The 27742-nt window shown below is 39.8% G+C and overlaps 1 protein-coding gene across 21 annotated transcripts in view; it reads right to left on the bottom strand.

Annotated features, from left to right (window-relative positions):
• Positions 1–27742, bottom strand: part of PARD3 (par-3 family cell polarity regulator) — a 445611-nt gene that overhangs the window by 385986 nt on the left and 31883 nt on the right. For all 21 annotated transcript variants that reach the window (XM_032183227.1, XM_032183239.1, XM_032183233.1 and 18 more), the window contains exon 2: positions 12164–12265. In XM_032183227.1, coding sequence (XP_032039118.1) covers positions 12164–12265 — 102 coding nt within the window. The remainder of the gene's footprint in view (positions 1–12163; positions 12266–27742) is intronic.

Genomic DNA, 27742 nt, shown 5'->3' with positions numbered 1-27742 from the left:
ATAATTTGGAGGATCAAGTAATTAAACCAACAAGTAAACATTTTAAGGACTTATTCAAGCATCAGCTTGAATTCAGTAATTGAGCATATTTTTCATTAACCACTAGAGGTCACACAGTAACCATGGCAGTTATCCAAAATATGAGAGGCTGCAGAAACGTTAAGGTCTGGGAAAATTATAATACAGGGGTACTCACTCATTTGCACTTATACACAAAATTGTCGAAATAGTTTGAGTAGTCTTTCAACTTCCTGAAAGGATTCAATGATCTTTAATGCTCACATACAAAAGTTAGAAATGTGATTTAACTTCTCAAATGACATCTGATAATAAAGCAAAGCAAAATTAGAGCTTGGTGCCCTTTTGAAGGTGTTCCTCATTTCTTCAAATATTCCCTCATTTGGAAACTTTTGTTCAGACAAAGGGGCTTCACTCTAATTTACATTAAAGAACCACACTAAAGCATCGATATCCTAATACTCCAATTGTTAGTTTTTGCGATGAGAGTAGACATACTAAGCATTCAATAACAACAGAAATAGTACTAAAACACATAGGAACCCAAACACATTAAATCCATTATGTTTTTAACCTTACTCAGGACACAATAACTTTCACGCTCTTAAATCTGACTGGGTACACTGTCATCTAAACTTAGGAGCAGATGTAGTGGTCAGGTCCTGAAAATTACTTGCGTGTGAGACATTCACTAATACTGCTTAATGACAATCCAGATTATTTAAAGCACTTGTGGAAACATTATTTGCAAAGTATTAAAAACTTGTATGTTCTACAGTTAATTAAAAATTCCCTTGAAAGTTTCTTCAACCCTTTCAAAAAGGCACCCTGCGCACATAAATTCAGAGCGAGAGCACTGCAAAGTCCATGAGCCTGAGCTCCTTTCATATTAGATTAAATCGTGGATCAGTACACAAAGCCATTTCATGGACTGACTCACTTGTTTTCATTCCATTTGCTCCAGCGCACAGTACGCTGGCTCTTTGGAGAAATTTCATTTAATTATATTCCAACTATAAAAGATAAAGACCTGCGTATGAGCCTTTTACTATTGAAGTGCAATAACACCGAGGCATTAAGCTGCCCTCTAACCCTAGGAACTGGTCCCACCAGAACAGGTGCTGCTGCTGACTGGCACTACCTGTTCTGGAATAAGTAAAATATTGCACTCCCTAAAGCTCTCAGTCTGGTACATTTCAACATTTTAAAAAAAGGAACAATAATAAAGAAGAGCAGTGAAACACTGCTTGTAACCTGAATAAGAATTTCAGAAGGCTCAGCACCCACCGTGTTTGTCAGCACAACAGACAAAACGCTACCAAAAGCTCATGGGGTACGTGATACGCTACAGAGGCAGCTCCCCACAACAAAACAGAAATCTCAAAAGCAAAGAAGTTAGAGGCTTTTCTTGCAATCCAATTCACACCACAAGTTTTCACTAGCTCACAGGAAATATTACAAAGAAAAAAGAAGCCTCCCCAGCTTCACCTGCCCACAAGTTTGTGTACGTACACATCCGTACTCACACATAGGTTGCAAATCAGCAGACTGCTTTCCGCTTCACGTTAACAAAGCAAGTTTTACAATCTTTATACGAATTTTGGAAGTAAAGATTTTTTTTTTTTAAGAAACAGCCAAACACAAACCTGCTTTTTCTTTGCCTGTCTTTTCTGAGCATCCAATGTAGCTGACTTAAAGCTCAGAGACTTGGACTGTCTCCTGACCTTCACTGAATCTCTCCGACGATCATATGAAAAAGACGACGACTTCTTTGTAATTTTCCTCTTAGGTGTGTCTGCCATTTCATCCACCAAAATGTGGGATCTTCAAGCAAACAGTGTCCCAAGAAAACAAAGCCTCAGTACCATCAAGCTTCCAACCAAGCTTACAGCGAACAGTCTTCAGTCCTGTAGGAAGTAAAGCAACCTCCAAGGAGTCGAGCCCACTGAAGAACAATCTGTTTTTCCAGCAGGATGTACAGATGAAAAAGGCGATGGTCCTGCAATGCTGCGTGTCACTGAAGAGCAGGCAGAACTCCTTCTTGCTGTGTAAACTCAAACAGGCTTCAGCAGTGATGCTAATCTGAAAAATGTAGTGACTATCCTGCTGAGCACGCTGAAGGTGAGCGGAAGGTAGTTCCCTACACACCAGGAGGGTGTGGAAGTACACCAACAGGGTGTGGGGATGAAGCAGAAGACTTTGGGTTCAAAGCATCTTCTTAACTCCTTCCTTTCTAGGCTACTACTAACAAGGTATCTGAAAAGTCAGGCTGCTGAAAAGTTCCTCCAAAAAGACAGCATTACTTTCTTCTTCTTGGACCTGAAGCACTTGCTGAAGGAACCTTTCACATGAGAGAGCTGCCCCATTCATTAGAGACCCCATTTTAACCTGATTCAAGTCATCCCTTTGTCAGAAAGGCTATTCACACTACAAATTACTTAGAAGGTACTCAGCTACTAAGCCGTCTAGAAAATGAAGTCCAAGCCTATGTATGAACCCTACTGTCCTTTCTGGGAAATAACTCTGAAGTTACAGCACTCATCTAAGACCTATTAGTACTGATGGATAAGAGGGCAATGTAAATGAATTCCCAACCTAGTGACAGTGTGGGAATCTTATCAGACAGCTGAGATTGCAGCTTTTGTACCAGGCCTGTGTTTAGGTAGGAATGTTTCCCTTGCATAACAGATTAGTCAAGGAACACTACGAGGGTGTAAAAGCCCAAGACTCCCTGCTATTGGTTTTGATTAAACAAAACATCTCCAAAGCGTGAAGTTGCACCGATGGGAACGTGCTTGCAAATCTAACAGCGTCAGATTCAAATATGGGTTAAAAGACAAAAAGGAAAACTTTCTTTTGACAAACTTATGCCACTGTTCAGGGTCTTCTCCAGAAACTTTTCCTTAATTTATTCATGGCACTACTTCATGTACAAAGCAACCGTGAATAATTTATACTTGCCAGATTATCCATTACTATAATTAAGCTTTAATATGGGTCAGTCCTCTAGTGTACGAATCTCACCATCTCTATTAGGAAATATCCGTGAAGCTATTGCTGTGAAGTGTTTCTTTTAAGACCTGATGATATCAGTGAGTAAGAAGATAATGAATTCCCACAACAAACCTTAACTGCAGTTTTTTCTTTTGTTGTGGGATGAATAACACACCTCTAGGACAAAGTGATTTTGCTAAAATTAATGAAAAGATATCAGAATAACATGCATTTGTTAGCCATAATGACCTAATTCTAGATTCACTGTGGAGATTTACACTGTGAAGAATTATAAAACACTTCTTCATATTATCTACAACTCAATCTAATTAGTGAATCTTATAATTACTACAAGATATAGAAAGAAAAAATCAATTATTAAATAGTTTTTGTACAAAGTGTCTCTTAATTGTGATGAGTTTATAATTCGCTAGCAGCCACCATCCATAGCCACGTATTGACCTTCATCACTACCAGCATTAGACACCGTGAGACCATCACCATTTCCACACACTGCCATTTTCAGTGAAGTTTAAAGAGATTCCTACTTACAAACAATTTAAGTATTTAAATTAACAGTTCCCATGACTTACCAGCATCATCTTTCTGAAGAGTAAATCATAATCAGTTAAGCCAGCATAATGAGTACTTTTAAACCACGACATCTCAAAAACAATTACAGCCCTTCAAAACCTCTTTAAGCATCTGCACCATCTGCCAAAAATCACATATACTCTGATACACCATAACAATTAAGGTCAAGAAAAATATGAAAGCCTTTCACAGGTAGCTACTCCTACAAGTTAGGCTAATCGTGTTTATTTGAAAACAAAAGGCAGTATTTTATCCAAGAACTGTATCTTCTTTTACTTGCTTTGCTAATGAAAACTTTAGCTTCATCTGATGCTCCCAGATCATAGAATCAGAGAATTATGGAGTGGTTGAAGTTGGAAGGGACCTTAAAACCCATCTAATCCCACCCTCCTGCCATGGGCAGGGACACCTCCCACCAGACCAGGCTGCTCAAAGCCCGATCCCACTTGGCCTTGAACATCTCCAGGAATGGGGCAGCCACAGCTTCTCTGGGCAACCTCACCACCCTCTGAGTGAAGAATTTCTTCCTTAGATCTAATTTAAGCCTACCCTCTTTTAGGGTCTTGCATTGAAAAGGCCAAGAATTCCTCAAAGTCAACAGTGATTCTACAGTCATCTACAGTTCGCCTCTTTCATCCTCTGTGCAAGGCTGAGAGTCCTGGTCCATTTAAGCACTGCTGGTGGAGAAGCCTTTAATCCACACCTGGAATCAGCATTGGCACTTCCTCTGGACTCTTGCTATGTGTACAAAACTTCTCTTGGTTAGTTGAGTGATTGGTGGCAGGAGGCAGCCTGAAGTTCCACCACCAGCAGGTTCAGCACGAGGTGCCTGCCTCCTCCCTTCCCTGCCCTTGCTTCACCGCAGGGACCCCTCTGGTGGCTCCACAGCCACCAGCAGCCTCCCTGCACTGATAGGGAAGGTCTCACCCTGCTCCTCCTCCTGCTCACATTCCCACCCTCCCTCATCTCACTTCTTCCTTCACACCTCAACTGCTCCCACTGGTGACATCCTCTCCCTTTCCTCCACCACTTTGCCAGGTCCTTTGGTAGAACAGCAGAAAAGCATTCATTTATTTTTGTAAGGGTGAGTCCTCTAGTGTCCTGGTGAATAAAGTGGCTGAGAGACAAGGTCAGGAGTGCCAGAGCCTGTATGAGGTAAGTGACAGGAGAGGATGACAATGTGAGAAAGAGGCAAGCACAAGGGTAAGCTGCTGGGAGCCTTATTTTCTCCTGTTACATCTCACAGAGCCATACCTTGCAGCAGAAGCCGTGTTTCCAGAGATCTATTACAAAACCAAGAACATTTTTCCAAATACAATAGCTAGCTCAGAACTCATTATTCTGTGTATTCAATTAAAGGAGTCTTTCACTGAAAGCACATCACATTTGCCAATGTCTGACTTCATGAACCACTATTGTGCACTCTCTCTGTAGCATGGGACACTTCTGCAACTCCCCAGCCGGTGTTTCACCACCAACATTCGGCTTCGCACACAGCAATGGAGTGAGTGTGTCACTCCAGTATTCAGATCCCCTCTTCTTCTTCCAGGGCAATTGCAAATATGCGCAACCACGGAGTTCTACTTGCCATCCACCCATCACGTATTTGTCCATAAGACCCTTTTTCATCCTTTGGTAGGTTTGTGGGTTATTTGATTACACAAACACTGTTGCTGAAGTCTTTCTTTCTGCAGAGCATTCTGGCAGATTTGTCAGGCATGACTTTCACAACTCTGTCATGGTCTTCCCCACTATATCATCTTCATGCATGAACCCGCTATTATTTAAAGAAAAGTTTTCACCAAATTATTTAATTTTCAGAAGTCAGCCTTACCCACAGCTCTTCAGATCTCTATGGACTTACTTCCAAATAATAAAATTGTCTCAGTTTCATTCCTCTCTTACCTGGGAGTCATTAGGGCATTGATACAACTACTTCAGTGATTCAGCAAGGGAATTTGCATATTGCAGTTTATCCCAGTTTATCCCAAAATAAACAATGGATCATGAATAGAGATGCCATCTTTACAGAGCTAGAAAAAGTAAATGAGATTAAATGAGAGTAAATCTGGAGGACAGCACTGAAAGAGATATAAAGTCAGATGGGATAAAACCTCTAGTTAGCTCTAATATCTCTTAGTGCCTGGAAAATCCACACATTTTGGTATTAGTATATTATGCCCTGTATTTCCTCAGTTCCGTAGTAGTTAGTCTCATCCATAAACATTGTGAAGTTAAAATTTATTTTATTAGAAATATTACAAGCATCTTAATTCAATTATTTGAGAGAACACAATGTTTATGTTTGGAGTCTGTTATTTCCAAATATGTCTTCATTAAATACCAGCTATGTAAAGTACATTGATTTTCCTTTGGTTTAAATCCATCAGCAAGATGAATCTAAAAATCTTTTGGCCAACCCACTAATAACAAGTCAATACCGTTAAAGCTGGAAACCCTGAGACATTAAAACAGAGACATTCTGTTCTCATCCATTTGTCAGTTAAAAACAAATTGTCAATTCTGTCAAAGTGTAGTTAAAACAAAACATGCTGCAGAATACTAGAGGACATGAAGAGTTCATTGTTAAACTAAAGTTTTTAAAATTTCTTACAGAAAAAAACATGGAATTGTATGAGAGTTTTTTTTCCCAATATCAATACTTTCCCAAGCTCAGCTGCACAAGAAGTTATTTTAAGCTGCTACAAGAAAAGAATGCCTTATGCTCAAAACGTGTTTTGCCAAGTCACTTATGAGTAACAACAAATTGTTTCAAGGTCATTCTGCTTTCCTGGGATACAGTGAAGGAAGTCACAGAACAAAATGAGAGAAGCTGGACACTGTAGCAGAGAGAAACATGACAGTAGTTAAAATTTAATTCTATGTCAGTTTTGATAAAAGAATGAAAGGGAATGGCATTCAAAGTATAAATTTGAGTAGCATTGGGGGCATTTTCAGGTTCTGCTATCAGATTTGCTGCACTGGATCTAGATGTTCTAAAGTTTGTGTGCCTTTTGCAGATTAAAGCCCTAGAAGCACAACAGAAAAAGTTCTCTGTTTACGCTTTTAGGGTTAAATTAAGTTGCCAAGTCAAAGAAAATTCAAATGTAAATGCAGCTGTAAGTTTGCTTAAATGAGGCAGAGAGACCCAAATTTAGAACAAACAACACTACTTTGAGTATTCTGATTATGTGCTGATGGAAATCTAAAGATAACGCAAGTTTATCTGTGCAACTTTCAAGTTCAAAAGCTCCATAACATCACAGAGAATAAGCAGACACCGGGTTACCAGAATCTCATTCTTTCTATGAGCATCATGTTTTCACTGGTCTACCCAGAATTTACTATAAAACTGGGGTCTTGCATAACTCTCCTGAAAAATAAGAGCGACAGACCAAAAATCAATAGCAGCAGATATTGCAGTCACAGTTCTTCAGTCCCAAGCTGGCCTTTAACCTTAGGACCATAATGCATTTGCTCAAAATAGAGTTATTTCTGTGTTGGTTTCAAGTTAACATTTGTTACAAACAAATAGAGTCATCCTTTCCAAAGCCACATTTTGTGTATCACATGCCTCTCTAGCTCAACAGTGCTTTCCAAGAGGAAGTAAACAAAACAACAGTATTATTTAGAATTGACCATATGTTTAACACACACACACAAAAAAAAAAAAAAAAAAAAAAAAAGTTCATTTCCTTTCCACTATGCTGGGAAAATATAATATGCCTAAATTTCCTAAAATGTCTTTATAGTGTGTAAAGAAACTGGTCAGGCTTCCTCCCTATCATGACAGAAACAAGGAAGTATTAAATTCACAGTAATCCTAGCAGAGCATTGGTAGGTCTCTACAAAAAGGGGATGCAAATGAACTGCAATTGATCTCACTGCATTTCAGCTGCAATTCAATTATTTAAATTAGCTAACTCTAGATTATGAACATTTATGAACTTTGTTTTGACACAGATCTATTAAATTAATGTTAATATTTAATTAATGAATGTTCATATAAAATGAATATTCATCCTATTTCCACCAGCAGTATTTTACTCAAAAGAGCAACTTTTTTTTTCAATGTCTTCTAGGAATTTCAAAGAATGCCTCACCAGCACACCAAGCACCAACATTACCTTCAACTTACACTGACCCAAATATGACCAACATGCACACAAACACCATGGTAAGCGCCAAAGTTCGCTTCAGACACTACCAATCAATATTGCTCCATTTTGTATGTCTGCACTAAGTGGACATAAATATGAATTATGCAGGGTGCAGACATGACCAAATATTTGAAAATGGTAAATCTACCACAGAAAACCAATTTTTCAGTTTAGAGAGCATTACTCAGGCTGTATCTCAAGCATACACCAAAATACAGCAAATTAATGGTGGTTATTTTGAGAAGTAGAGTGTTGAATTTATTAGGACATTGATGAGTGAAATCATAAGATGCAAGTGCCTTTACAGCTAAGGGTTGCTAATCACGAGCTAAAAAAAAAACCTAATACATTAGGGTAAATGAGTTTATTAATAATTATCCTTAGCTTCATACCCTGCAATGTTTCAAACGAGCTCTATTTGTCCAGCTGCTTACCAAAACCAGTGACTCTTAATGGCAGCTCCTCATTGCTTTCTTGGGAAGCAAAGCCTCTAATTTCTCAGAAATGTTGTAGCTACACCAAGAACAGACATTGTGGTCTGTAAAGCTTTTCACTGAGTAACAGCCTGAGCATTACTATGAAGGAAAGAATTACATATAATTACACGTTGTTGTTTTTTTTTTTAATTGTCCAAAATACAAGTGACATTTTCAGTGAGAATTCAACTGGGAGTAAGTCATGTTCATACACACACTTTTAAAATAGGAGATGACACAACAATGTCTTAAATATTTTTTTCCATAGACAAACACGAGCCTATGGGACCCCTGAATAAGTACTTCCATGTAATACACGAAGTATGAGGATCACTGAAGTGTCCACGTGCTTTGATCTGCCAGGAAAAAACATCACTAAGGATAGTTGTTGGGTTTTGTTTAGTTGGTGGGGACTTTTTTTTGCTGCTAAGAATGGCTACCTAGTAAGAACTGAACTGAAGTCATCCATTATGTTATCATCCAGCTGGAAACCTGACAAGTTAACATATGTTTTTTGAAAACCTTCAAATGAAAGGCTGCTTCTACAAGTAACAGAAATCCAAATAAAAGCTTATCAACCTAACTTAAACATATTGTTCTAATTACTACATGGACAACAAGAGCCGTGTATTTTTAAAATAATTGAAATAGGTTATGCATTCACTAAAAGCAAATTGAAGGGAATTGTTTCTCCTTTTGTACTGGTACAGAGATCTTGGACATTCATCATTCATCTGCCCAAGCATTTCAAGGCGCTTCCTCAAACAGTAACGAGAGGAAAAAAAAAAAAAAAAAAAAAAGACTACCCACTTGTATTCATGAAGGGTGAGAGGGAGGGAGAATACTGATGCATTTCCATTGGAAACTATCTTCCATAACAAAATCCAGTCATTTTTTTTAATTTCAAGCATAAAAAAAAAAAAAAAAAAGATTTCTATGAAAACACTATTCATGTGAGCATTTATTAACTTTTCCTTTAATTGCTTTAATAGCGTTACTGCAAATAACTGCATTAACCAAGTTTTCATCGCCAACTTTATGTGTAGTGACATTGTGCAGTACGAATGTCGGAGTTGCTTGCCAGCTAATTTAGAAGGCATTATGCACTTTGTCAATGAACTATGTTAAAAGGCTTAAGGAAAGCTGTTTCAGAAAGGAACAAACAGCTTAGCAAACTCAAATTTTTCCATGTAGTTTGTGTTCTTCTCTTTTTTCTTTCTTTTTTTTTTTTAAGAGGTAAACAACACCAAACTTTGCAAATTATTCCAAAGAGAAACTGGTTAACCCTTACTCTTCTGTTCTGTTTTACCAAGTGACAAAAGAATTCCAAATTACAGGGACAGAAAAAGCTAAATAAAGTCGCCCTATCAGGCTGCACGTTAATGGGAAGGACACTGTCACAAAGATACTTCTCTTATTCCATTCAGAACAGCTGCTGTCTCTAAGGATCTTTGTATTTGTTATAGGATAGAACACTTTCTCCATGGAGACAGTGGAATAGGGGTAAATATATTCCTCGCATTTCTTAGAGTTCTGTTTTACTAATACAGCTGACTATAAAGAGTGAAAAGTTTAGCTAGAGGACAGGCTGCTCCTTAGCTGCTTCACATTCACTGTGCTTGTATGACATTGCACAAACAACTGTGGCATAGAAGCAATATAAAAAGCACAAATTGTAATATTTTTCACTGTGGGAACAATGCTTACATCTAAAGAATCATGGTAAAAGCAAATTGATTTTCAGAAGTACACATGACAGGTAGGAAACAACACAACCACCTCTGTCACCAAGAATGTAAATATCTTCCTTCTGAAAATGAAATGAAAACTATGGCATTAAGTTTTCAGTTTTGCAATATTTGGGATATTTTTGTCCCCGTTAAAAAAAAAAAGGTATAAGCTTATGTTTAACTTTGACCATAACTAAACAAGCAGATAATTTAAATGTTTAGGCATAATCTGTTTTATAAACAAGATGAACTGAAGTATGTGTATATATATAAGATACTACTAGTTGAAGTTATACTCAGAACCTTGCAGAAATGAGACCTACATGAATATCAGGTTCTGCTAACACAGAACTAGCAGATACGCTCGATATGGAGGAAGCGCAAAATGCAATGCTAACAATCCAAACCTACAGGGAATCAGGAAGGTCAGCTGTAAAATGCAAGATAGGAAACTGAAAAGCAATGACTAATGATTGAGATGCTTGAAGAGAATCAAATGTGAAGGTCAACTGAGAATGATTAATTCAAGAATATAAACCAATATAGCATGGTGTATGTTTATATTGCACCTTCCTACTCAATCTTACAAGGTCTTGAAAAGAAAAAAAAAAAAGGAAAGAAATTTAACTTACAAATGCTACCAGTAGAGATATGCCAGATTCACAAAATCAGAGGAAATGAGCTTGGCAAACACGGAAATAAATACTACTAGCTATTAGGTATCTTGTCCATCTGTACACAAAAACAATATTGCAATAATGACACTGCTTGTTTCAGTTGCAGTCAAGAGTTTTTCAGCTATTAGTCATGCACACGTAAACACCCACAGAGTTTCACTGGGAGGAATTACCCCACTTGAAGGCGGCAAGCTAAGGTAAGAGCCAACAAATGAGGTCTTGAAGTCACCAGAATTTAAACTTCTCCTTTTGAAGGGAGGAGCACGTGCGGAGCTAAGAAGTGCATGATTCAAATAAGTCATAAGTCATACTTATAAATATGTGTGTGCATGTGTGTGTGTGTATATATATATATGTATGTAGTTAGTGACAGCTTCCACCAGTCTCCTTGAAGCCCGTAAGCAAAAGCTAAACTAATCGTACAACTTCAAGCCTTGAATATGAGATAACTAGCTGGAGGTTTTAATTAGCTTTTCATGAAATCTTAGATGGGCACTATTTTTATTGAAGAAATTCCTGAAAACTCAGCTCTGTTACTCTATACAGCTTGAGTAATCCCAATATTTCAGACAGCGAGGAGTCTTCATGTCCCAAGACTCCTCTCATTATTTTTATTTATAAAGTCCTGGTTGAAATAACCAAGACAATTAAGTTTTGTCACAAGAAATGACTGCAGGCAAAGTATTTATTTCTGAAAAATTAACTGAAGAGTCATCATTTGGCCTCTTTTCAAGGAGTATTCAGAGTGCCTGTTGCTTCCAACAGAGGCAATTACGGATCCTGTCCATGAAGGGAGCAGGGTCCTAAAGCACATTTCCAGACTGAAGTCTGCATCAAGCTCAGGCACTCTTAAGACCTTCAGCAAACATGTGCAAAGTTGCAGAGTGGCATATTTACGTAACCCCTTACTGTTTGCCACAGTGTTTCTTACCTTACCCTGAACATGTAATTTAAAGACACGTGTATCTATATGCGCAATCAACCAACCAATAATGAAAAACCTCCTAGATGATGGTGATCTACATCCGTACTTAAAAAGCACACAGAATGCCCAACAAACAGTGTATAGTTATTTTCTGAAGTTCTGTGTATCCAGCAATTCTACCCAAACAGATTTACAAGAACAAACAATCAACCCTCCACAGTTTAAAAATAGCATGTGTTTTTCATATATTCAACTGGTAACATGAAGCTAAAATCTTAACTTACTTATTCAGTTGTTTTTTTTTTGCATTATTGTTCACCTTTGAGATTTTTATTTTTAGTACTGCAGCTCATTTTATTACTTGAATTTAGAAAAAAAAAAAAGGCACATGATTTAAATAAACTAATTCCTGAGCTTTTTTGAAAATCATAATAGTAACAAACTCCTACACCCGTCAAGCAAGCTGTATCAAAAAACTAAAACCTTTGTACTGTTTGACTCCACCTCCAGACATGTGCTGGAAGCACAGAATACTGTCCTAACCACATACAGTGCGTGCTGGGCTTCTTTTGTAGCTGTTTATACTTACACGGTCTTTGTCATCGGCTACATCACAAAGAATGTCATCCAGATCTAGGATCCCACCATCCCCATGCTCCAGTCGATGTACTTGTATCCAGTAGTTTGGATCCTGCATAAAAGGCAGAAAGAAAGAAGAAAAACATCATGTATATATATATATACATACTTTTAAAATAGGAAAAAAGTTATTCACACATATAGATAACATTGCAATCCTACGAATGTTCAACATTAAAAACAGCCATTTAGGTCATATTCATGTAAAGAAATGTAAATTGGAATATAAAGCCAAAGGTGTTTTTCTTAATCAGTCATGTACATACGTACGGACACTTCCATCAGACAAGCATGGTTCAGTGTCATCACCGACAGAAGAAAAAGGTTCCCAATGTTACCAAATGTATATACATATATATATTATACATAAAAGCAAAATACATCCTCCTCGAACTATCCCAGACAGTGGTCAACAGGCACAAAGCTGTACAAGAAAGCAGCGATGTCTGCTCAGTTTGCATGTTTTTTTATCTGACAGCCGTAAAGGTTTAACAGCTTATCTTACAGTATATTGCAGTGGTGTCAAAGAGCTTTCTACCTGTGTTTTGGTAGAGTTGGTAGGTGGGATATCTGAATCTTAGACAAAGAACACTCCATATTTTAATTCAGGAAAGACACATACACACACAGACACATATATGCGCGCATGAGTGTACAGATACATATGTCTACCAGTAACTGGGAAAACTGCCTTTATAGTCTTCACTATTACTTCTAATACAGAAGGACACCAGAACTGACAGAGCAACATTGCACCCACAAAGTGCCTGCTGCATATTGCTGTATCTCCTGACTGCAGCCTAGTACTCAACCTGCTGTTCTTCAAGGGGTTGTTTTCCAACAGGGGAAAGTTGCACTACAAACACACCACCTGAACATGATGCATTATGTTTTCTTGCTCCTCAAATATTCCCCCTTTACAAAGCCAATGCCCTGGGCTGTTGTTACAGGTGGAATAGTAACAGAGCTTTGCTGCCTTTCACAGAACAGACACGACTGCAAAAAGTGACGAATTTGAGGACCTTCCAACTTGCACCATCTTGCAAAGTGTGCCTGACCTCCTAGAAAGACAGGAACTAGCATCAACATCCTTTCTGGTACCAGTGTCTAGAAGGAATAATAATAACAACAAGAACAACAGCAACAACCTCGAAAATCCTTTGATTTCTTAAAGGACTGAACAGGACAAAAAATTGGACAAGCAGAATTCCTCTAAATCCATCTGTATTTTTAAATCTCGAGAGGACATGAAGTTTTGGACAACATGCTTCAGGGAAGAACGTCAAGTGACATTAATTTTGTTTGTAATATACTAGAAAACGATTTCCAAAGTTTGAAAGCCAACTTTGCATGTGATATGTAGCGTCGGTCAATGATTTTGAAGAAATTTGATAACCATGAAAGTTGCTTCATTTCTAAGTATATCCAGCTTAAGTACTGCTGTAAATTATCACCATCAGATGCTCAGATTTCAGAATTACATTTTACAGCCATTAGGCTATTCATTTCAGAAATTAAATTAGTGATGTTTTGCTCTAATTTCTGTAACTATTAAGATCATTACCTTAAATTTCTGCTAAGCAAGTATTTATCACCAAACTAGCTGATTTTCCTAATGTATGGCTGTTCCCCACACTGCAATTAGCATTGCAGCGCATTATAGGAAATAACTCAGCATCCATTTCTGCAAAGTAAAATTTCAGAAATGATTTAAAGCAGCACTACATTCTTCACATTATCATGCATGCAGAGGAACTTCAAGATGCCAAGGAACTTCAAAGACCTTTAACGAATGAGTTCTAAAGCAAAGTCCACCAAAGATGTGCCTTTGCAAATTCTGCTCCCAAGCTAAAAGGGAAGACACCTTTCTTCATCGTCTATCCCATTATGAAATACTCCTCTGTCTCTGGTACCTAAAGCAGACACTGAAACACAGTTATGAAGACCCAGGCTTTGATGACACAAGAGAACTGACAAGCTAGGAAGCCTCAAGGACTTGATTCTTGTTTCCACTGCTGATTACTCCAGCTCAAAACTGAAGTTAGAACTGAACCATCAGCTGGGCTTCACCGCAGAAATAGAAATGGAGAAACTAATTTGGGGTTTAGGAGAGAGTCCGATCCCTCGTGTTTAGTACACATTACAATTTGTGTGTGCATCACTTAACCTTCTTGGTGAAAAGTGAAACATGAGAAACAGAGAACTGCAATGCTGCCTCAGTGACTGGACTACATCCATCACAACAAACTGTACCCAAAGCAAGACTTCACTATTCCTGAAGGCTTTTTTTTTTTTTTTTTGCCTTCCTACCACAACTATTTCCCACCTCCAAGGCAAATACAAGGAAACGTGTGAGATTACAGAATCAGGAATCAATAACAGAAACGCCCACTTCTGATGCACGGTTGTGCTATTTCGGCATGTTCAACCTGCATTAAAAATAGCTTTGCTGTATGCTGCATCATTTTGCTAATTAGTTCCTTTAAAAGTCTCTCGGCGTTGCATAAGCCATTTCAGATAGCCTTCTTTTTTCCTGCAGTACCTATTTGTTGTGCCATAAGCTGAGCTATTCTGGTCGCTCTTCCTGTTCAACGAGGCCTTGATACAAAACAAGAAGTTAGCAAGACCAGACAAGAAATAGAGAAAACTAGTTTGGCAAGAGCTCACTCTGGCAGGATTTGGTAAGTAAATATGAAATAACAATGAAACTTTTCATTAAAGCCTTTTCCAAACTTCACAGAGCAGCCCTGCTCTTGAGGCCCTTTTGCTCTATTAACATTTTCCCATAAATCACAGATTTGGTGGGGGAGGCTTGGGAAGGAAGAGAGGTCTAGTGGGAAGTCACATTTGGTAGAGATTAGTTATATCACACAGCCTTTAACCCCCCAAAAAGCTCATCATTTTACTGTACTTACAAGGTACGTAGCAATAGATGGCCCCAAACTGTAACAATTAATGCCATGCAATAACTAAACAAACAAGATGGAAACATTTAAACTGCATAAATGTTCAAATTAAATCCCAGCACACATTGTATAAGAACACATGCTGCATAAGCTCATATGCTCTATTTGCTAAATGCAAAAGAAACTGAACCAAGCTTAGCTCTGACGAATTCAAGTGCACTGGCTTTACAAGGGTACCCAAATTCACAGCTCAGTCCAGTTGCGTTTCTCAGCTGCAATTCTCCTTGCAGCCAGCACACAGCCACTCATAATTTCCTATGCAATAGCAGTGGCACAGTCTTCAAACATTTTCTGAAGCAGTCAAAAAGAAATACTGTTTTGGCTTAGAACAGTTAGTGATTCATAATGTGGAAATCAGCAATTAACAGAGTTTACTGCAGTTTACACAACTTCATCTGTGGGGTAAACTGGTCCAATCCTTCCTTCAGGACACCTCAGAGACCTTCAGGGTTGCCATCTCCTGGTGGCAGTGCAGAGCCCACAGGTGAGGGCTCACAAACGAAGGACTTGCTCCAGCAGCAACCCCTGGAAATGCTGCCTGCTCGCAGCAGATGGAAAGGTGTGCTTACAGGGCTAAGGAAAGGTCTGCTCATTGCAAAATATAAAAAGTGCAAAGGACTTCAGGTCTAGAGGGTGGAGAAGTCAATTTCTGCAAAGATGAAAAAAATACTAAACAAAATTTAAAATAATATATTTTTTAAATTAGTATTTTCAAGAAACCTGCTTCAGAATTGTTCTGGTTTAAGACAGCAACATCCCAGGCTCGGATATTTTCCTGTAGCTTCAAAAATTCAATTTGTAAATTACAATTAGATTTGCACATTTTGTTCAACAAAACAAAGCCACGTTTATGATCTCTCTCCCTCTTGCTTGTTATTGCTCCAAAGGGTACTTACACTGTCCATACCTGCAATGCATTTAGGGGTATCAAAACACACTGATAGAAAACTCATTAGCTACACTGCTCTACCAACATGTAAATTAGCAATGCACAATTCTTTCATAAAAGCTATATATAAGTCTTTGTCACTAGTGCATGCAGAAGAACTAGCAAGTTCACTTCATTGAATACGAGGACAGAAGTAATGCTAAACCTGATTTATAACATCTTCATTTAAATATTGCATCACTCAGCTCAAGTCTAAGCAAGTCAGATCTCCCATTTCCTGTGTACACCCATTTAACTATTCTACTTGATGACTATTATAAAGGTACTTATAATTTAAACACATGAGCACCACATTTTCTGCTCCAAAGTCTTCTATAATGGAAGATAAATATTTGCTAAGTGAACACTAACACTGAGAGTGGAAGCAAAAACAGCTTAGCAAAGCCCGTATGAATGCAGTCACTCATATTCTGTTTATTCCATATGACATGACTTGTAAAAAGCACAAAGGAAAAACTGAGAAAACCATTCATTTAAGTAGCATCATTCAGTATTCTGCAGCTAACAATTTCATGTTCCCACATAATGGAAACAAGGACCATATGTGGAAAACAATACCTAGAAACAGGAATGGAAACTACAATGTGTTCTTACTAATGGCACAGAAAGATTTCTTACCCCTTTATTTCTAAATATGTCTTGGGTTTTGCAAATGTACTCAAAAAAAAATGTGTAAAAGTGTTTAACATCAAAAGTTAAAATAAAGAAGCTTGTCCTTTGAAATTTTTTTTCCATATTGTACAAGAAGAGAACACCATAAACTTCATCAGAAGAAGCCATTTATTTAACAGAAAGCCAGCCTCCTAAAATGTCCCGTCCGCCTTACAATGTGCAGTGTTTCCACATCTACATGCCACCAGATGATGCCTGCTGCTGTGATTCCACCTCACCTGCTGCACCAGGCAGGTCCTAAAGTACCACGGATATTGAATCTGCGTGACTACGATCATGTAGCCAGGGTTGGGCAGTAAGATGTTGAGTTTTGTTTGACGCCTGCCCACGAGGCCTCCAGCAGAGAGCAGTGCTGGAGCAGGGCAGCGAGCACTCCCCAGCTCCTGCCTTCACGCCCCACCTGTGGCCGTACGGCCCCGGCATCCATCATCCAACCTCAGCCTTCACGTGGATGCACACCAGTTGCACTCGCCACGACTGTTTGTTGCACATCTGGAAGTCAGGTAAACCAGATTTTCACCACACACACCTACATTCTCTGATCTGTTAAGGCCGAAATGGCATGAGTATTTCTTAGCATGGAGAAGTACCTCAGGAAGTGGGTTGTCATTGTCACGTCGAGCTCACCACGGCTCCCTGAGCCCCTCTGAGACCACCTTTCTAAAAGCGAAGTGATTTAAATATGGATATCATTTATAGCTTTTTAAGACCCTTTCCATTACACAGATCCTCAGAGGATTTTTCAAAAACACTCAATGAAACAATTGTGCCCAAATATTGTAGTGCAAATCTCAAAGGAAGAGACGCTGCACAAAGAAGAGTGGAGCTGCAGGAGCAGCTCCCTAAGTTTCAATACAACTTCTCATTTGTAAATGAAGAGAAAGGGAAAGTAAACATGCATTTCTAGCCTCTGCTTAAAATCATCTGGAGTTTAAGAGTACATCACAACGTGTGTGGCTATCTTCACTGTTTGAGTATTCTGAGAACAGATAAAGCTTTTGTGGCAAGAGACTACACACGGATCAAAACTAACACAATAACCCGGCTCGGGCGTGGACTGGACTTGTCTGTTCAGCAGCATATGGCACTTGGGCGTGTTAACACAGGCTGAAAGGAAAATAATGGTTAATAAAAACTAATGCATCTGAAAATTTGCCAACGAGTTCATTCATTTCCCTGTCTAGCTCTGTACTGCAGGAGGGAACCGTCAAAACAAGCTGTCAGGTGCCAAGGAAAAGCCACGGACGCTGGGCTCCAGTCACGTCGCACAGCCCCACAGCCCGGGAAGGAGAGCAAACACCTGGCTTTGCATGGCATCTCGTCCCCATCACAGACCCGCTGGAACTTCAGACACACAGACCTGTGTAATGCACTGCACGAACACGGTGGGGGAGGAAGCAGCTTAAAGACAACTGCTTTCTCTTAGGCGTACTGACATTGCACCAGGGGCAGAGAGCCATGGTTTTCAACATAAGGATGTTCACTGTCTCTGCAAGGGTACAAGCCTGCAAAATACTGCCTGTATTAATTAAAAAAAAAAAAAAAAAAAAAAAAAAAAAGCCTGCATTAATGACAGTACTCCAGCATGCATCAGGAAGTTTGATACCTACAACTTTCAGGTTACCTGGCCCTGAGCTGCAAGGACCGTCACCTCCTCCTTTTCTGCTGGCACTCCCCCTGCAGTCACTCCCTACCTAGCAGTTTTGGAGCATGTTTACCTTGCCCTGTGCCCCACGCAGTGAAGAAAACAGGGCTTTTTCTTCCTTTAACCCATAAAATTGCTCTTTGGACTAGGTACCACGCTAAAGTAAATTTATTAGTATTTTGTACAACCAAGGGAAAGAGAGCTACAGCTGGGAAGGTTACATATACATTAAGAAGAGGCTTTGGTCAGGGATTCTTTTTTTTGAAACATGTAGGTATACATACGGTATCTTCAACGAAGAATTGCATAACTGATTGCAGATATGAACCAGCTATGAAAATGAGAAAAACATGCAAGTCTAATAACTGAAGCATCTTGTTCCATTTTTACATTCACCAATACTTTTCCAGCGTCACTAAATGGTCTTTAACTTAGCAATGATCCATTCAAGATAACAAGAACATCTGGCCAGTATCATTCTTCCTGAGACAATGAAATGTTGGAAAGGGTGTTTATGAAGTGAAAAGCAATGTTAGCTTTTGCATGCATCCTACATGCCTACTTTCAGCAATAACAGTGATTTACTTAAAAATTTATCACATTACGCCATCAGCTTCAGTCCTCAGTATAAAAGTCTGAGAGCCAAAGGAATATGAGCCAATTATTAGGTGACTTTTGAAATTAAATGTCTCCAAAAGCCCAGTACATTGAAATAGTATGGTCAGTAACCTAATGGGACACTAGCACATACTGAGTTGTGTTGCATTACTATAGGAGTACAAAAAAGCATCGAGGAGCTACTGGTTCTTGCTGTAAACAGCAAAAGTGTGCTGTTAAAACCGTGACCTTACTTTGTTAACCACAATGAAGTTTGCATAAACTTTCAGATCACAGGATCACAAAATGGCTTGGGCTGGAAGGGACCTTAAGGGTCATCTAATTCCAACCTTTCTACATAGGAACCTCTTGCTTTTGTGAAATAAACGTCCTTGCACATAACGATTTTTTAAATACACCAGTAAAACAGATGTACTCTAGACAACAAACACCCACGGCACGGCTGGGGCTGGCAGGGACCCGGGTGCGGGATGGGGAGCGGGGGCACGGCCCCTGCCTCCCTTCAGGCCGCAGCCTGCTGCTACCCGGGGCCTCCCGGTCCCTGCGGCGGGCCCTGGCCGAGCTCTGGGCGGCTCCTGCCGCCTCCTTCCCCCGGGTACTGCCGAAGGCGGCCCCGGAGGAGCTGCTGGGGCCGGGGGGCAGCGGCTCCGGGGCCAGGCGGCCGCTAGGAGGTGCCGCTGCCAAAGGGCAGGGGCCGGCTCCCGGCCGCTGCTGCCGCCCTCGGGGCGCCGAGGCCTGAGCGAAGGCGGGGGGAAGCCTCGCGTCTGTGACAGATCAACGCGCTTCGCTCCTGTGTTTTTCTTTACCACCGCTACTCTTCCTTTGTGCTGTGTGATCGTGTTTGCCTGGGGGGTAAAAAAAATAAAAATATTTGAGGAGAATGTATTGAGTGGGTCTGTAAACTCCTTCACATCCATGTTGCGAGCACTCAGTAGCACCACCCTGTTTAAACTGCAAAGTAACTTTTCTGTGGGATTTATTCCTCCACAGGAAGATCCTAAAAATCCTAGACCTGTATCCCAGCACCGCCACAGCCTCCAAGTGTGCTAAATCCGCAAGGGAGGTGAGAGAAAATTGCTCTTTTCAGAGTATTTTGCTGTAATGCAGAGATGACGGCACAAATCTGCATAGTAAACATAACAACAACAACAACAAAATGCAACAAAACAGCTCATCAAATACAATTTATAATTATTAGTACTAGCTTCAGATCATGGATATGAATCACAGCAATCGAGTCCAGAGTTCACAAACGCTTAATGAAACGTACTGACTATAATGGTGCACGATCTGCTATGCAGAGACATCGTTATTTGGGCACTGAGGGTGAAAGCAATGCAGAGCCTCTGGCTTTTTGCTTGACAATTGATCTGTGAGTGAATTTGATTAGAGAGAAGCGTTTTCTAGTTCTCCTGAGAGTGTCTCCCTTACATCCATCCATCATTACAGCACTGCTCGGATTTAGGCTTTCATTGGTTTTTCAGCCACAATGACAGCCCTTCAAACTCAGCGCTAGATTTAGACTGGAATAATGTATTTTACGGGAATAAACAGCCACATGTGTATGTCTTCATATACAGAAATAGATGGTGCAGACTGACGTGTACGATTGACCTATGTCAATTAAATGTTAAACAACAAAAAAAAAAGTATCTGACAAAATGCTTCAAGGGGAGATTTAGGAGGGCACAAATACAGCTGTCTACTCTACTGACAACCAGCGTGAGACGAAGAGCCTAATTTATTTCAGAAATGTACTGGAAATAAGACTTTCATTTGGGGGCTATTAATATCAAACACCGTGAAAGATGGAAACAACTAAATCTGATACATGCTCCCCGGTGGGCAGAGTCAATTAATCTTGTAGTATATGAGCTCTAAACTACGATTAATATGCAGAGAGAGTTGTAAAAACATTACTGCAAACAGAGCCTTACATTTCCAACACCCTGTAAGCTACAAAGTTAGTAGATAATACGAAAAGTCCTCTCTCCTGAAGACTACTATTCCTCTGGAAGCTTCAAAGTCAAAGTGTGGTGGGTAGGGCTCTGCAATACCAACAGCTTTGCCGAACCATGTAGACGGAATGCACAAGTTACGTAAATCACAGGAAAGGTATCACTTTTTAGGTCAGCGATATGGTATCTTATGTTCCTGATAGGATTTAGAGTTTTGTTAATTAGTCAGGCAGAAAAGATATTTTTTCCTGAAAACAGAAGCGCGAGTAGACAATAGACAACTATGAAAATGATGTGAATAGATAAAGCACTTGCACAGCACTGTGTGTTCAGTAACGAGGATAAATGTGTTCTAGGAGGGCACAAACCAATGCATCATCTCTAGAGACCAATATGGAAAGCACCTGCCTTGCTCTGCCAGGTGGCCCAACCTCTGTGCTTGTTGCTAATAAGAAAGAAGGGGATTGAGTGCTTCGGGAGTTTCCACTGTGCCCTACAGAACTACTCCCAAGACTACAACAACCTTGTCACCATTTGGAGGACAAGGAGATGGCAATGCTTCCCCTTCCTTCATCCTCCACACCTGTGTGGAGATCGTAGATCACACCATAGCCTGCTTCTACATGTCCTAATTAGGCTGACAGGGGACCCTCACACCAGCACCCATCATCACATCCACAAGGATCAGACACCAGAGGCACAGGATGGCTGTTTCACACACACCTGTGTGCACGCACCCACATGAGTGCCTGTGGGTCAGGCCCACCAGGGAAGATTTATTTCCAGTTAGTCTGCAAAAGCAATGTGGAAATAATCATAGTAGCATGTTAATTTATCTGTTAAATACTTTTCAAGACGTTTTAACCAAAACAGGCCTTATTTTCATCTCTGGGGGAAAGTTTTAGCAACAATATTTAGCTATTACTTTTCCAAACTGGCCAGTCTTTGTGAAGCAGTGTAACTTCAATACTGTCTTGTGGCTCTGATTGAAGGGAACAGTCATTCATTTCTAGGCACTCCTAGCATTTGTCCAAAACGTTGAGAACAATCACTGTATAAATACGATTACAATCATTATTATTTTTGTGAGGTGAAATAAAACAGATTTGCCAATCTCTGAATTCAGGGCTCTGAATCCTGCCAATCCAGAGCAGGAACTGCAAGGTTTTGCTCCAGGTATGGGTGCAAGAAAGAAAACACCTTACCTCCAAACTCCTAGCAGTAATAATCTCAAGGATTATTTGCTTTGTTTTCAAATGTTTGCATAACTTCTGAAGATAAAGATTAAAAAAAAAAAAAAAAAGATTACTCTGAGGTAGCCTTAGGTTTAGCACGGCTGTATTTTAGCTGCCTGACCACACTGCAGGGTATTACCATTTTTTATGATAAAGCATAATTAGCATCATAGCAGGTTGGAGACTTCATGGGGAAAATAAAGACAGAATGAATGCTGAGAGTTTGTGTCCATGCTAAGGTCAAAGGTCATCAGTTACAGTTCTTCCTCGCAAATCTGCTGTAATCGTCTTTTTCAAATCAATAACTAAGCTCATGCCTGGCCCAAGCTCAAGGCCAGCCCCATTTAACCAGAGGAAACCAGCGTCCCAGTTCCCACCCTCTGAGTGGTGAAAACAGCTCCTAACAGGAGAACCCTAACTTCTTCTTACCCTGAGCCCTCATCTCTGCAGTGACTCTACCCTTACTCCCCACTAAGTTCTCTTTTCCCTAAACCCTATTTACAGTTCCAGAATGCCATTTATACCAAAAATCATCTGGTCCCTAATGCTGCCGGGTGCACCACAACCTCCCCCTTCTTCCTCTCCCTCCTCAAAACTTATTCTCCTCCTTCATCATCCATAATTATTTATGGCTCACCATCACTTCCATAGCTGGCCAGCAGCAGCAACAGAGAGCACTCCCAAGATATTAAACCAAACACTGATGACAATTACTGGGAAAAAAAATATATATATGTAAAAGCATCAGCCTTCCATTTGCTACACCGCAATCACTACACCGGTATGCCTTCCAACTTTACCTCACGATACCCTTGCAGACCCAGCTGCATTAGTGCCCAGCATGAGCAAAGCTTGCAAAGTTAAGCCCCAAAAATGAATCCTCTAACGTAGGAAGTTGGGGGCTAGCACTAAGAGCCTCATTTTACTTTCTTAGTTATCTTCTCCCTTGTCACCTACAGCGATAGGGAGCAGCTAACAGCAGGGCACTGAACTCTAACCCATTACGCATCTTCCAAAATTGCTTAAATCTCTAACAGCATGTCTGCACTCGTCAAAATTAAAGCAGAAGTCTTGATTAAGAGAGAAGCAAAACCAGCTAGTCTTCTTGACCTGAAATGAAAGCAAGAAAAAAAAAAAAATAACCATTAAAACCAGTGAAGCAATGCCAAGCCCTGTTTTGAACAAAAGGTAAACCTTTAAGTCTTCTCAACTGAGCTGTGAGTACATCATATAGGAAATTGTAAAAGCAGCTTAATTTTTCCAGCTTTGGACAGCATGATCTGTGCCTCTAGACACTCTGGTGCTCCCAGTCCTAACTTATAATGTGGTCTAAGTTAGAAATTCCCATCTTCATAGCAAAGTCAACCCTGGCAAAAGACAGAGATCAATGGCTCAAATGTATGCAGGGTAAGTATGTCAGAAATGTACTAAAATGCAACACAATATTCCACCTTCAATTGTATCTTCCAGCCCTGTAAAAACCAAGTAATTATCTTTCCTTTTCTGGAAGATAAGTAAGGAAGTATTTGTTACTTGCTCAAACCTGGGTTTGAAAAATCCAGTTTCTACTTCCTTACATGCTTTGAGAAACCGACTTTATGAAAATACTTTGAGTAAAACCGTGTACTTATTTCTGGGAATTCTTCATAAAGCCAAAGAAGATTAAAAACAAAAACAAATTAAAAAAAAAAAAAACTCAGTTGCATGCAGTTCATACATTTACAGAAAAGTTTTGTTTTGAAGTTTTACTTTCTGTCAGTAATTCCTTTAAAATTAATACAGTACATTTGAGAGGAAGAAAAACAAGTAGCAAACCCTGGCTAATGAGCCCTAGAAAAAAACAGGTTCTTAGAAACTACACAAGTCCTTCTTTTTTTTTTTTTTTTTTTTTTTTGAAAACCTGTCTATATTATTCATCTGGGCTCTCTCCAACTGGTGCCACACCAAAAGGCTGAGATAGGAAGGTGCCAACATCTCTTGCTAACTTTGAATTACTAGTGTTTAACCACTGCTGTTGTTACTTGCATTAAAATAGTGTCTTAGGTTCCAGTGAGGAGCACAAACTGCTTGCTGTTCTGTAACCGTACAGGATAGCAAAAAGAAAAGAGCTTGCTGAGTAGGAATAGATTAAAATACAGCATCTTTCTGGCTGTTGCAGCATATATTTTAGATAGCATACACTCCCAAACAACTCCCAAGCCAGTACTACATCAAGCTAACTGAAGTTTTAAACCATTTCATCTAACCACAGCCTCTCTTCATGTATTTTTGCAAAACACTTCAAATGAATTAATTTAACTTTGCAAGTTATCCCCTAGCAACCAAGGGTCCTTTGTTGTGTCTCTTCTCTTCTACATTAATAGCAGCAGCACTGCTAAAAATACAATGAAGTTTCAATAACTGGGATAAAAATACACTAGAAAACAAAAACTTTTTAAAAACTGGAGTGACAGAAGCTTGCAAGCAACAACACAACCTCCTTGCATAGATAAAACCCACTCTCCGATTTTTAAAACTAAGAATATTGTGCTTAAAGAGGAAATCTGCCACAAAAACATTTTGTATTTGGATTCTCACTCTTCCCTTATGCTCTGCTTTGATTGAGCAAAGGGGAAAACAAAACAAAACAAAACCTGATGTACACTTAACCAACTGAAAACCCTAAGAAAAAACAAAGCATTTTCAAGACCCTAAACACGCGTTTCCATTTCCCAGGTAGTGAGGACTTGCTTTCTAGTGGAGAATTCTTCAGTTTGGCTGGTTTTATGGCTGCTTTTACATGCATTTTGCTACAGGCAAGTAAGTAACTTGCAAGTGTACACAGACGAAAGCCCCAGCACCCCATGGACAAGCCAACCCCACACAGAGGTCACTTACACCCGATACCTCCCCTGCATTACCAGGGGATTCAGCTTCTTCGTGGCTTTATGAGACTTGCTGCTGGGAGAATTCCCAAAAAAGCCCCCAGTCTATATTTAGTGAACTTTTTCAGATATGGAGAGGTCATGAACTTCCTTACTTTGGTGAGACAAGAGCAAGATCTACAGGCTGCAAGCTAAAGATAAAGTTGGCTGGGGGCCGTTGCTATCTTGTAGGCAGAAAGCATTTCTAATCCAGAGCCCTTCGCCCCTTCAAAATTAAGTAGGAAGGGGGAGAAATCAATGTTTTGCTGCTTTTTTATGCATCGGTGCCGAACAAAAGGGTGAGGCAAAAAAACCTCCTCTTCATTTAGCCCTCAATTTTAAAAACAGACTGTTTATACAAGCACATGTAAGAGATTGAATGGCCATAAAGTAGGTGGGGGGATGAATGCTGCACACACACTAGGTAATGGAGGAAGAGGGATTATATTCTCCCGGCTGTCATGAATCAGACGCTGACTCACAGCGATACTCTGGGCCAGGCCACACTTCTGTTCCAAGTTCGCGTGCATGGATTTCATCAGGAGGTTTGCGCCGAACAGTAAAATTTAGCCCTAGTAACATTTGATTTTGCTGGATGACTTGTACCTCTTCTAGCCTTCCTATTTTGGAGGTGATTTCATTTCTTTCTACTCTTAAATAGCATGGACATTTTCACACTTGGAATGCTCTCGTCCTGCCTACAAATACAAAATATAATACAAAAATTAACAGTAAAGTGAAATTTTACGATTTGATAGAAATGTTTTAGATGGCTTAAAGAAGTGGAATAGAAATCTAGAATCATGTCATCACCTAGGTTGGAAAAGACCTTCAGGATCAGCAAGTCCAACCACCAGCCTGCCCTACCAAGTCCCAAAACTGAACTGTGTCCCTTAATGCCATGTCTTAAATCCCTCACACGTCTCTTAAATCCCTCCAGAGCTGGGGACTCCACCATTGGGTAGCCCGTTCCAATGCTTCAGTCCTCACTCTCAGGAGAGTTTCTTCCACGCAAGCTCCTCGAAAACAAAACTTGAAGTAAAAACACCAATTTTGACAGGGTTTTCATTTGAGAGGACCATGCAGGGGTGTTGGTACTGATGGCACCTGACACCCAGGCTGCAGGAGATGCAGCCCTCGTTGCCGGCCTCCCACTAACCAGCCTCTGACCCAGCTCTGCCAGGCACTGCAGGAATTACTTCTTACAAAAGCTCCCACTGCCATTGAAATGCCAAATAAAAATCAAAACCTTATTTTCTTCTCGCAACAGAAAGCTTGTTCACTAGCTAGTTTTATGTAAAACTTGGTTGTTTGAAAACTTACTAAGCTTTCGTGGTTCATAAATACATTTTTTAAACTGTCTTGGACTCCAGTCTTTCAGACCTCTCAAGCTCAAACAATACATCCTTTTCAGACAGTTCTGGCATCAGATGAGATTGAACTTAACACTGTGATAGTCAAACACTCTCCTAAATTATAAAGACAGAAAGAATCAAAAAGTGTCTTGAACTCTGGAATTTTTCCTGCTCGCTGTGAGAAGCACAGTCCTGTTGCACAATACAATTTAACACATTAATCTGTATGAGCTGTTCTCTGCATTGCTCTGTAAAGCGAGAGCAAGAGCAGATGTCTTTATGCTGTTAATTGAGAACAAGGCATGTTTTGTACAATTAAACAAGTCAATTAGAATTTAGCACACTGATGTCTTGAAGTGATACTTTACACACAGTGAATCTAATAAAAATTCTTGTATTTTGAATCTTACATCAGTCTTGCATGGATGACTGGTGCAAAGACATTTTTAAATATTTAGAAAGAGAAGACTTCCTTGAAACCTTTAATATTTCACCACACAGAATTTGATAAACTACATGCCTCACTCAAGACTCACAGGGACCAAAAAAAAAAAAATCTTCAAAACAGCTACCCTTTCCATCATAAAACAGAATTTGTGCCTACAGTGTTATACCTGTGCCCAAGAGAAACATACTAGACTGAGATAATTCAGATCAGTGTACTAATGACAGGCATCAGAAATAATTCCATATGTAATCATGTTTACAGGTATTACTCTTTACAGAGATATTCAGGGTGCAAAAGTTGGACCTGGCTCAAAATGGAAATGGAAAAGCTGCCTGTGCTTTGATTCACAACACTACCATGATCAAAATGGTTTATATATATATATATATATATCCATCCAAAGTACGTCTGTGTTTGGGACTTTCACACTTCACGATCCAGAGATCCTTAGATGGAAAGCTCTGTTTGAAGGTAGCTTCATACAAATGCATCACAAATAAGCAGGCCCACATGTAATCACTTGCTCAAGTGACACAGAGCAAGGTGCCATGCCAGGAAAAGCAAGCATCGGGGCAGCAGGCTGTGCACAGCCCATGGAGGTGCAGGGACACAGAGGGGCTCAGCAACATCTCCTCCTCTTCTTCCTGCTCCTCCCCACAGCTCATTGCTTATCACAACAGCTCGAGATTTCAGCAGGAATCAGGGTGCTTTCCAAGAGATGGAGCGTCAGTCCCAGCAAACTTAGCTTACAGCTGATCCACTTGAAGTTACAATGACTTA

Source organism: Aythya fuligula, chromosome 2, assembly GCF_009819795.1.
Source record: "Aythya fuligula isolate bAytFul2 chromosome 2, bAytFul2.pri, whole genome shotgun sequence".
NCBI classification, from domain to species: domain Eukaryota; kingdom Metazoa; phylum Chordata; class Aves; order Anseriformes; family Anatidae; genus Aythya; species Aythya fuligula.
This window is presented reverse-complemented; position numbering and strand designations above follow the sequence as displayed.